Genomic DNA, 12,409 nt, shown 5'->3' with positions numbered 1-12,409 from the left:
TTAACTCTGGGTCAGATCTATAAACTGTGGTGTTCCATTAATAATTCTCAATCTGGTTTAAGATTTTGGTGTTCCATTAATAACTCTCAATCTGGTTTAATATTCTGGTGTTCCATTAATAATTCTCATGCCAAGACCCCCAAAGCCACGGGGCAAGGATTGTGTAGTATACAAAATGTTCCATGTTGTTAAGAAGGATTTCTTATTTGGAAAAGGGGGAAGTTTTAATTTTGTATGTGTCCAAAACGGTGAGAGTATTAAGGCGAAACTTCCAGGAATTTCGGAGGGTAAGTCAAAATTCTATGTCATTACAAAAAACAGGGTGGTTATATAACCACCCCTGATTCTACCCTTGAAGAACCATTGCCTGAGTAATCCTTGAATAAAAGTAGGTCAAAGTTACAAGTGAGATTTAGCATAATAAGCTAACTTATTAATGCCTATTAGTTGAATCAACAATTAAAATAAATACAGGCTAAAATATTCACATTTACATTATTTTATTAATTTTGTCCTGATAACATAAATGTCTTGTGAACCCAAACTATGATTTCACTCTCATTTCGAGAACGCCAACTTTCATCATTTTTGTCAGGTAAATCTGTGCCAAGGGTGGCAGAACTGTGTTCCGTCATGCTAGGCACAGTTGTGTTAAGACTTAAGTCTTACTTTTAAACTTTGGCTACTACGATCAACACTATAAAATTGGATCGAATTCCGTACTAATTGCTTTCAATCTACACGACGGAAATGTTTCATAGAAGAAACGTTGCATCTAGAGACATGCACAGGCTGTTGGGAGGTCAAAAATTTCCTTGTTGCCTGGAAAAACCCAAATTTTTTAAGATCCCAAATGAATAGAGCAATCATGATATAGAAATTTGTCCATAACACGCCTACCTTTTTTAGGCTAATTGATAGTTTTTTTTTTTAATTTGATCTTTATTTTTGCCTTCACGCTGCATAATGGCTAATTCTCCCACGTAGCTGTTGCTGCTATTCTCAGAAAATGGCCGTTTTGTTCTCAGTTTATTTTGAATCTAAATATTAGTTTTCACATTTAATCCAGCGCACAGAAGCCTGAATTCTATGAAATAAATAATTAATTGGTCTATTGTTTTAAAAGGCCTGGATTAATTCATAAAGCCCGTTTCAGATTTTGATGCAATATATGATATTATTACTAACTATTACCCATCTTCTCTTCGATTGTAGTTATCGAATTCACGATCTAGATTATGAATTCACGTCCCCAACTGTCAGTGGAACACTACATTCATCATCAGCAGAAGAACAAAACTATAATCCGCTTTGCAAATTTACAATTCGGTTTGTCGCTGGAAGACTTTATGAGCATAGGTACGAATGGGTTTTGGTATTATATAATAGAAAATGAGGCGGTGTTAGACAATATATAAATAGTATGCAGATGTGTCAAATTTACAATATATCTTTACTGGCCTAGCCAAGGGGAAGATTTTCCATGCAATCCTGTTGCCGGTACCATTGATCAAAGCTTTTACAAATAAATTATTATTTGTGCCAAAATGTGTAATTTAAATTCTACAAATGAAAACATGAACGCAGTTATTTAATAATATGATCTGAGTTGGAAAAAGAGATACAAAAACGCGAGAATATACAGAAAGAAACAAAGAAAGGCATAAGGCTTTAGATACAAGCAATCTCAAAAATTAATATTCACATAGGATAGGATTCACATGTATCTATTTGTTGTGCAAAAGCTTGACCAAATAAAAAAAAAACCTTTCAATATAACGCAAAAACAAAATTTTTCTCTATAGCATCTTTAGAATCACTCGCAAGTTTTTTGTCTTACTACAATATACAAATATTCATGCCTGGTTCAAAATCTCCCCCATCACAATAGTTACTGCAACACTCCATTAAACTAAGTCAAGAGAAGGTATAATTACCCGCTCAAATTAGGGTACAAATTACCAAAGTAACAGCTTCGGATATTTTGAAGTGGTACTATGAGGAGCATAAAAGAAGAAAGAGCTGAAGAAAAAGGTGGAATACCTGGCTATCTAGCCCCTGTGAGAGTTGACCTGCTTGAGCCAACGAATTTTGAATATTGGCAAAGAGTTGACTTTGTTGACCCTGTTGAACGACATTCACGTTCAATTGACCTTGGCGAACTGGCTTGGATCCAACGTTGACTGTTTGAGAAGGAGCAGCAATTCTAGGAGCGGCAACATGTCCTATTTGATTTACTAGATGATTTACTTGGGATTCATGGCTACCAGATACTACAACTGATTCTGAGAGTAAGCTCTGACTTGAGCTCGTATTTGGTAACACTTGATTTCCAGAAGCTATAAAACAAAAATGAAGAATATATAATTTTTGGGGTTCATGGTTTATATGATTCATGGCTACTAGACATACAACGTTTATGAAAGTAAATAAAGAAAAATAAGATAAAAATATAGAGAATATAACCGTGATGTAAGTAAACCATTAGCTAATTAAAATTTTAAACCCTTAGTTTATAAGTTAGTTAATTTAATAAATTATTTAAATCATTTGGAAATTGCATTTTTTAACCATTTTCCAAAGAAGAGGTGTGAGTCTTTCGGACCTGAGGACCCCACACCTTCCAGAAGCTATATTTTTAGAAACTATAAAATAAATATAAATAAAATATAAAGACTAATCTTTCCAGTTTTAAAGGATCATCGCTACCAAAACCGTGAATATACAGGTGTTCAAGTACCAAGGACATCAATATATAAAGAGTGCTTGCCCCAGTTTCCATCTCCGTTTTTTTTTCACCAAAAAACCGGGATTTTCAACGGTTTTTGTTTTGGTTGTTATACACCTTATTAAGGTTTTTAATATGTTAATCCTCTCCATTGTTGCCATAGTTAAATCGTGAAAGAAGTAAGCAGAAACTTTTCTTGTTTACAAAGAAGCGCAACCAACGTTTGTAACGGGATGGTACAACCATTATGTTTAGCTGGGCTATTGAAGATATATAGGCTAGAGGGAATATGTAAAAATTACGTAATAAAAATGACATTTTAAAATGAAAATTAAGATTTAATTTATATGTCAATAGTCAATTAAAGGGATAAATATAACAGAAGAGGATAGCCTAATTGGTTTTTAAAAGAAGATGTTTTGTAGGTAAGCCAATTAATTAATATTTTGAAGTTTTAGTCTTGAATAATGTTATATATATGTTAATGTGTAACTTAAATTTATGAAAGCGTTTGCTTTTGCTACAACAACAAGGACAGTTATATTTCTAGAGCTCCATGATGATCTATTCTTTTTGCTCATTTTTCATACACATTCCTTATTTTCAAACTTTTCACACGCTAAGCGTAAAACTGCGTATTAGTTATAGTTAGAATATATTTTATCAGCAGGCTAAATACCCGGATTGGAACCTGGTTTCACCGATTACGTTCAGTTTTTTGTCTGCTAGAACCGCCCACACGCGCAGTGGCGTTGTGGGCTAAAATTTCTGTACCAGTAGCTAAAGGTTTAATTCTAATTGAATAAATAAAATTGAAAAAGTAAAATTCTTTTTATAATAAATAAAACAGAAAAAGTAAAATTTGAATAATGTAATATGTATTTTCATTACAGTGCTGTAATAACTGGAAAAGAGAATATTTGTAATATAATTCACTTCCATTGAAGTGCTAAAGACGTAGTAGGCTTTAGATTTTTAAACTTAGGAAAGGAGGCAATAGCCAAATTCTTGTTTGTAGTGAAACTAAATTTGTCGTAAACGGTCTTGGGAAGAAATAAGGTTAAATTAAATATTTGATACATTATGATGTCAACTGCTAAAAAGCAAATCAGTTCAAAATTTGATTTTACTGCAATTTCATTTTATATTTTCAATGTTGCAATAAGTACGTAAGAAAATGTTTGTAATAAAGCACCATTTTCTGTAAAGCGCCATTGACGCAGTAGGTTTTAGACTTTTACAGTTAGGGAAGGAGGCAGTACCCATACACTTCTTTGAATTGATTTTTGTTCGTTTCAATTTTGATTCGCATTTTTAATTAAAACTTTATTCGTTTTAAGGTTTATTTATTCATTTATGTTAGCACATGTTGTAAGTTTGCTTGCTATGATTGTTTATTTAGTTTCTGTCCGGTTTAGGCTTCATTTATGCTACAATAGTAAAACATTTTTGTTCGTTTTAAGCTTGATTTACATTTCAATTTTAGCTGAACTCGCTTTAAAATTTATTTATTCATTTATGTTAGTACAACAAAAGAATAAAAAACGAAAGCAATATGAAACCGGAAGAATAGAACAACAAGAACAGTGCAAGAAGAGATAAGAAAACTAATTTTTTTTTAAAGAAGACCAAAAACATTTGACCCCCCCTCCCCATCCGGCACAAAAAAGCAAACCTAATGTATTTAAGATACTCCAACCCCATCCAGGTACAGCCTAATGCAGGTTAGATTTTAATTACTTTTAGTTTTATTGACGAGCAATTCTGATTTTCCCCTTCTCTTCTTCACTTGATCAGTTACAATTCCTTTTTTCTTATTGTTAGACGTTTCTGTTCTTTTTTGGTTTTTATCGGCATTGAGCATGCCTCGTTTTACTCATCTAAAGATATTAGCGGTCTTTTTTATCTTTTCCTGTCCTTTTTCCGTGGCCGGCGTTTACAATCGTCCGCAAGAAAGTTTCTGGGTGGAATTTCTAGCTAGAATGGAATTGTCTTGGGGGAATTTCCCTGGAGGGAGGGGGGTATTTTTACGTGAAAAGAGCTTTCCGCGGTGGAATTTTTCCGTGGGTGAAGGTATTTTTCATGGAGGAGAGCCAGATTTCCTCGTATTATTTGAGAAAGATCAGGAACTAAATTAAAAAAAGTTTTTTTTAACTGAAAGTAAGGAGCAACAACAAAACTTAAAATGGATAGAAATTATTACGTATACTTTAGTATATAGTTTACGTATATGCTATAGTATATAGTATATGTATACTTCAATATACGTATACTTTTAATTAATCGTAAGTTTTGACTTTTTGTACCAATTCTTTAACAACGACTCCTGAAACAGAATGGCCGTTTAATAGTAAGCTTTTTTTGGAATTTACAATCATAAGTTATGAAATAGTGTTTGTGGGTGCAGATTGGGGAGAGGGGATGGTGCCTGAAACCAGCTTGAGGGAGCAGGATTTTTCGGTATGATCTGATTAACAATCATAAATTAAAATTTTGAAAATAAGTTTTTTCAATTTATAGTACAGAAAAACATTGAAAAAGACAAAAAATTAGTCCATATATGAGTGGGGCTGCGCCCTCTTGGTTCTAGGCGTTTACCCCCCCCCCCCCCGTAGAAATAAGGCTTTCCAAATTTGAAAATTATTTGAGTTTTGTTTTTTTCTTATTTTCCGTAGGGGGAAGGAATTTTGGTACTTGTGTATTATGCGCCACTCACTCAAGTTTACGCTTTGTAAAAGTCCAGAACAAACCGGTGTCTTCGTTAGTTTCTTTTAGCTTAGCACGAGATAAGACAAAGGTAAGTGACCATGTACATGGGAAATATAAAATTTGGGCTATATATTTGCACATAAGAAGGAGGGGGGGGTAAAGAATTTGGACAGTTTGAAGTCAGAAAACAATGCCTAGTTCACAATATGCAGAAGAATTGTACCTAACAGATTCTGAACGCAAACCCTCTATACTTTACCCCCCCCCCCGATCTAACATGCAAACATACAGCCCAAATTTGTCAATGGCCTCAGGCGGTTTGGTGCTGCGATGAGTTGTTAGTAGTAGTAGTAGCACTGAATATTATAAATATTTTAATAAAAAATACTAAATTATAGTAAACATCAGTGCCCGCCCGGAAGTATTACGGTTTCTGCCAATTTTTTATGTGGAAATTTTCCGGCGGAATTATCTGGGGGCTGTTTTCCACGTGTTCTGATTTCTGGGAAATAATTCCCACGGAAGGGAGCATTTCTGGACTGACCAAGAAACCAATTAGAGATTAAAGTCTTAATCGAATGAAAGAATGCTAAGGAGAATTTTTTCAGGCTGAATCGTCCACAAGCAATTTTACAGGGAGAGGGATTCTGAGCGAGGATGGAACTGTCTGGAGGGAATTTGACGGGGAGGAGTTTACTTTACGTTGGATGAAATTTCACTGAAGGATATTTCTGCGTGGGGAAGGGTTACCCCCTCCATATATGAAAGGCGTCTCATTCGTTAATACGTTGCTCTTTACGCTAAAGTTCGACTGTTTGTCCCAATTTTTTAAGAGCGTTTACTGAAAAACGGGGACTTTTTAATTAGAATAGGAACCTTTTTTAAAAGTGCTAACAGCTTTAGCGTAAAGAGTAAGGTAATGAGGAGGGAAAAACCCTCCATATAAGGAATAAATCTTCCAAAATTAATTTGCAAATTTGATTTTAATTTTAAATGTACGGTGAGCCAAATTCGAACCTGCATTAGTTGAAAAACGTTCAGTAATTAAATAAAAAAAACAGGTTTTTTTAACTGAAAGTAAGGAGTAACATTGAAACTTAAAACGAACATTGCCTTTGCACTCCCTTTGTCAACGTAGCGTTAATCAGCTACGCAAGGGTGGAATGTGACGTAAATTATGCAAATAAGGTACATAATTTTCCTGGGATTTTGACCATTACTGATATGGAGGCCTTTTTCATTGAAAATTAAGTTCCAGCTTTTTCTAATTTTCTAAGACATCTTTGATTGCGTAAGTTTCCTCCCAACCTTTAAACAATCAGGTTTCACTTTTTAGTGTCCTTGGTACTTTAAGATTTATTTTAAAGTCAAAATTAAACAAAATACAGTAAATTTTAAACGACAAGGATTCCTGGCAAAGCGAACAATTTATTTAATCACTAATATATTTAATTATTATGCATTTAATCTTAAAGAAAATCAAACTCTAACCAAACTTACAGAAATATTTATTGCTTCCGTAGATTATAACAGATGTAGACTTGTCTTTATGCAATTTCCTACGCCTTAAAATAGTTTACAGAAGGAAAAGAGATACTAAGAAATCATCCTGCCTGCATAAATAGCACGTTTTGATTTTATAACGGCCATGTAAAATGTACCTCTTTCATAACAGGATAATTCTTCCTCCCTCGAACTTAAATCCCTTATATGTTCAGACATTAAAAAAAATAGAATACCGAAAGAAAAACTAAATTTAAACTTACTATCCAGCTGTAAAATTAACCCTCTTTCTTTTTAGTGTTCTATTCAACTAAATAAAATGAACAAGTTTAAAAAAAATTTCATCACAAGAGAATCTTATCAAACAGTTTGTGATAAAAAAAAAACTGGAAGTAAAAAGTGACTTGGACCAATATTCACCAAACTAACAATGGAATTCTCATGACAATTGCAACACCGGCAGCAATGGTTTTTTATAGTGCTTCTAAATATATAAAATTCTTTCAGTTTATTGTTACCCACCCAAAACCAAAAATCTGGGAAAATTTGCCAGTTTTTTGAAAAAAGGTGAAACACCCCAAAAAAAGCAAGCGATCTTATTGAAAATCCCTTTATTATATAAATCATATCAGAGAACCCTACCATAGAGCTTTTAAGCTCCAATTTTCAAAATGTAGAATTTCATTTTTTTTTCAGAAGAAACATCGTCGATGCATGTTTATTTGTTTTGTTTTTCACAGGGGTGATAGTATCAAAACGAAGGTCCAAGATAATTGGGAGGAGCTCATTCAAACGTGAATTTAAAGTGACCATACAGATTGGGCCAGGGGAAAGTCTTGTTTTCATGGTATTTTAGGGCACCAAACTACGACTTTTCCCCAAAGAGGACGAATTTGCAATCAATTTAGAACTTTGATAAGCTAATTGATTTAAAAGTAGCAAAAACTATATTTTAAGCTTCCCAGTGGCAAAAGAAATAATGCCACACGGTGGCAGTACTAAATTCAACCAAGTTGATTCGCTTTATTTATGATTAAAATAGGCTATGTTAGGTGATCTGTAATTGTGTATCAGCAGTAATGAGGGGGGGGGGGTCATTGTTTGGGTGGGGGTTCTCTTGATTATTTATATTCAAATAGACAAATAAAGCAAATCAATAATAGGAAATAATACTCGTAATTCCTAAAAAAGTACATTCTAATGCACAAACTGCTTCCTCTTCATGAGGCTTCAGATAAATGTTGAAAGAGGTAGGGGGGAGTAAGAATTAATTAAATTGTTTCTCTATTCAGCTAACATGTTACATTCCCATATCTACCAGCACAGAGGTGGAAAATGTAAGGCAGGTCATCATCAGCCCCGCCAGGAAATTTCTTTGGGATAGCAAATACTGCTAGGAACTTAGTTTTCAGCAATTTTAAATGGTGCTATTTTCTTTTTCTATTTCTACAAAGTTTTTATACGAAATACTTTAAAGTACCTTACTTTAGTTGAAAAACCTATTCTATTTGGTTAATTACATTTCATAAAACTGTAGTTTTATGAATACAATACTTTTGATAACACAGAAAAAAACGATCAATACTTCAATGATCTGGATTTGGATTTTGAGTGGTAATCAAACAGTTCGTGGTAACGAACTGTAAGTAAGGAGCGACCCGGCTCAATAGTAAACGAAACTCCAAAAAACAGAATTTTGATACCAATAAATTTTTGTCTGATTTTTGAAAAAAGGGAGAAAGACCCCTTGAAGTCCTAGAATTTTTATAAAAATCAAACCATCGCATTCAGCGTATTAAAAAACCCTACTGTAGAGGTTTCAAGCTCATATCAGCAAAATTGTCTAATTTTGTAATTTTTGCCAGTTGGAAGATCCCAGATGCGTGTTTATTTGTATCTTTTTTTCCATGGGTGATCGTATCGATCCAGTGGGCCTAAAACGTAAAGAGAGGGCTGACCCTAACGGAAAAGAAAAGTTCTAGTGCCCTTTTTTAGTGACTAAAAAAATTGGAGGGCAACTAGGCCCCCTCCCACGCCACTTTTTTCCCAAAATCGTCCGATGGAAATTTTGAGATAGGTTTTTTCTTCAACATACTTGAAAGGGCCAATAATTATGTATTTAGATATAAAATGACCCCCTACAGCCCCTGGGGAAAGGTTTTAAGTTGTAAATTTACCTATTGTTCTATTTGTTATTGGGAAGTATGCATACATTTTTCGAGTGGGGAGAAGAGGAAAAATTTTCTTCTGGAAGAATTTTGCACGGGGAGAATTTTCCATGGAGATGGAAGATCCCAGGGGGGGAAATTTTCAGGGGAAACTTTGCACTAGGTGAATTCGCCAGAATTCCTATACGAAACTTCTTTATATATCTTGCTTTTTCTTTACCGATTCAATTTTAGCCGCGAAGATATTAAGGGTAAATGTCCGTGGCAAATTTTCGCCAGGATTGAATTGTCCAGAGGATATTTCTGCAGGAAGGGGAATTTTTCCGTGGAGTAGGAGCCAAGTATCCTGGCGTTATTTAAAAAACGATCAGAAGTTAATTTTTTTTTTTTCAACTGGAAGTAAGGAGCAACATTAAAACTTAAAACGAACAGAAATTACTACGTATATGAGGGGCGTTGCCCCCTCCTCAGCACCTCGCTCTTTCGCTTAAATTTTGTCCCAATTCTTTAAAAACAACTGAAACACAAGGGTTTGATTAGAACAATAGGTAGTTTTTTTTAAGGGCCGAAAAACCGTAGCGTGAAGAGCGAGATGTTGAGGAGGGGGGCAACCCCCCTAATATACGTAATAATTTCTGTTCGTTATAAGTTCTAATGTTGCTCTTTACTTTCAGTTGACAAACTTTTTTTTTTTTTTTGTTTAATGAAGCTTATAGACTGACATTTTTCTAAAGGCAATGAAAAACGTATGTCAATTAAAGTAAAAGTATATAAAAATGAAAAAAGGAATTAATTACAAAAAAATACACAAAACAATAGCCTACTTACAAAAACTGAGATAGAAACTCCCAGCATTCAGTTCTGTTGAGCAATGCCGAAGCGTTTGTTTTTTTTTCTTTTATTACTCCAACCAGATTATATAAAAAAAAATGTTTGTGGAAAACTGGAAACGGGTCACTTAGTCACAAATTAGAACTTATATTTTCCTTATTAAGGGCCAAAATCTATTGGCAGGTAGCCAACATTGGTGCAACACACATTTTTTCAATGTTTTTTCCCTATTCTGCTCTTTTTCCTTTGGTTTGTTTATAATTACTTTATAGTCTCAGATTTTCGGGGGGGCATGGGCCCCCCGGCCCCCCACCCCCCTTGCCGACACCCATGAGCAGATTTATTGCAATTGTGCTTATTGAGCTAATTAGTAAAAGGTATTTGTAAATATCAAGACTAAAAGAATATAATGAAGCAACTTATAGAGCTCCGAACTTGCTATAAAAACATTATTGATTTATGGTGTCCCATATTGTTTTACCCTACTTACTTTCAATATGAGGAGTTTTTTTTATTAATATTCTTCATTTATTTTTTTGAATCAATAATCAATTTGCACAATTCTATCTCCAGAGTGGAAAAGACAGAAAAGAAACTGCCCTTGTCATAAACTGTGTAAGCGTAAATTTAATACGGTCTCATTCTCAGCTTAAAAAAGCACAAACTTAACATCAAAAGTTATTTTCCAACCAAAAAGAATATGACTTTTGACAGCATTCTCAAAACCCAACCCCTAAACCCAGGGTTTTTCAGGGGCAAAAAGAAGATCAATTCCCTTTATAATTAACTGAAAAACATTTCAAATGAAGCACAGATAAAAGGGCTTGGCTAATATTCCTTCCCACTATAATAAAAACTTACTCCCAGAAAACTTCAATGTAGTGAATCTAATAATTGCCTTACAAAACACTTGAGTTTAGCAGTAGAAAGCGTAATATCTTACCACTGGGATTTCTGTTTGTATTTGCTGTTTTGAGAGGAAGACAAACCGGACAATCTGCTCGCTGACAATTCTTCCAATGGGTTATTATCTGTCGGGAAGACGAGCAATGGGGAACTTCACATGATTTACCAGCTTGGCAGCTTGTCATGTGAGTTAACACGTTCTTCATTGTACGGCAATGGGGCAGGGTACACTGTAAATAAACGCAATTTAGGAAGAAACTTCTGACTTCTTCTTCTGACACTAAATTCGAGAATTTAATCATATTCTATTCATTACAGGGTCTTTGCATAACAAAATTTGAAATTTTCTATCGAAAATTTTAATTTTCAATGAACTATTTTTAATGATTTATAAATTTTTTTATATTCATTAAAAAAATGAAATGGCTAGCACAATATTTTAGCCGAATGATTTTAAGAGCTTACCAGCTAAAACAAAAAATTCAACCAGCAGCTTCAACATTTAATATGCCAAAGCTATGATTGCTAGAGAAAATCTATTTATATTTTTGTAAAAACAACGTTGTAAAACAGAATTTTCTCAAACACCAAAAAATTCCTCTTTCTTATTTCTCATCCAAAACGTGAATACACTGAAATTTACAAAACTAAACATTCTTTGCACTTGGTAACCAGACTAAACTTTTAAAAGAATAAAAAACGATTTTTTTTTAAATAATAGTTTTCTCAGAGTAAATGTTCTTATATCAAAATCTATGCATATAAAAGTTTTATCCTGTTATACAATTTGTTGACCCCCCCCCCCCTCCTCCTCTCCCCTTAAAAAAATACGTAGCCTACATCCTCAGCTAAAAGGTAGGTGTTTCAAGGTTAATGACCTACTTATAGGCTTTTGTATGAATAGACTAGTAGACAATTTTATAAAGGTTATATTGAAGAAATTCCCTGGATTTAAAATAATAAAAATAATAATAAAAAAAGATGGTAGCTTATACACTGAATACTAGTATGCAACCCATGATGTGTCTGTAGCCCAATCTGTTTGCAATCATTGGAGTTATTTTTCGCCTTAAATCTCAAAAATTCAACCAAAAATAATCAATAAATCATTGCATAAAATTATAGATGCATGAAAGAAGAAGATTACAGTTACAGGTTTAATACTTAAAACTGCGTTAGAAACCACTAAAATCAGAATTTTTCTTTAATTCCAAAAGTAAATTTTGGAGAAAAAAAAAACATGTAAAATCTTTGATGATAGAAAAATTATAACTGTATATCCAAGCTCAAACCCAAAACATGCCACAGTGGATATGCCCACAAAATCCCCCCAAAAAACAGAACGTTCGAAAAAAATCGCCACCATAAAAAACTCACCAACACATTTTCTTCAAAGTTAGGTCGACAAGAGCTTAACTGATTACAGGTATTACATACGACGGAACTTCGAACGTAAAAAGAGGATAAAGACTTACTAAAGACAATATTTTTTTATAATATTGACAAATCCTCAATATTTCACCCAGGATTTATCAAATGAGTCTGTATTTATTTGCACATTCCA

The 12,409-nt window shown here is 33.6% G+C and overlaps 1 protein-coding gene across 2 annotated transcripts in view; it reads right to left on the bottom strand.

Moving 5' to 3' along the window:
- The window catches only part of nej (CREB binding protein nejire), a 92,017-nt gene that overhangs the window by 52,948 nt on the left and 26,660 nt on the right, over nucleotides 1–12,409 (bottom strand). For both annotated transcript variants that reach the window (XM_089089847.1, XM_089089848.1), the window contains exons 5-6: nucleotides 10,883–11,075; nucleotides 2,044–2,339 (exon numbers count right to left, since the gene is read on the bottom strand). In XM_089089847.1, the coding sequence (XP_088945973.1) occupies nucleotides 2,044–2,339; nucleotides 10,883–11,075 (489 nt within the window). The remainder of the gene's footprint in view (nucleotides 1–2,043; nucleotides 2,340–10,882; nucleotides 11,076–12,409) is intronic.

The sequence above is a fragment of the Artemia sp. Qi Xiang Cuo genome, chromosome 5 (assembly GCF_049724085.1).
Source record: "Artemia sp. Qi Xiang Cuo chromosome 5, ASM4972408v1, whole genome shotgun sequence".
Lineage (NCBI taxonomy): Eukaryota > Metazoa > Arthropoda > Branchiopoda > Anostraca > Artemiidae > Artemia > Artemia sp. Qi Xiang Cuo.
The sequence above is the reverse complement of the archived record's forward strand: the minus strand, read 5'-3'. Positions and strand labels throughout refer to the sequence as shown.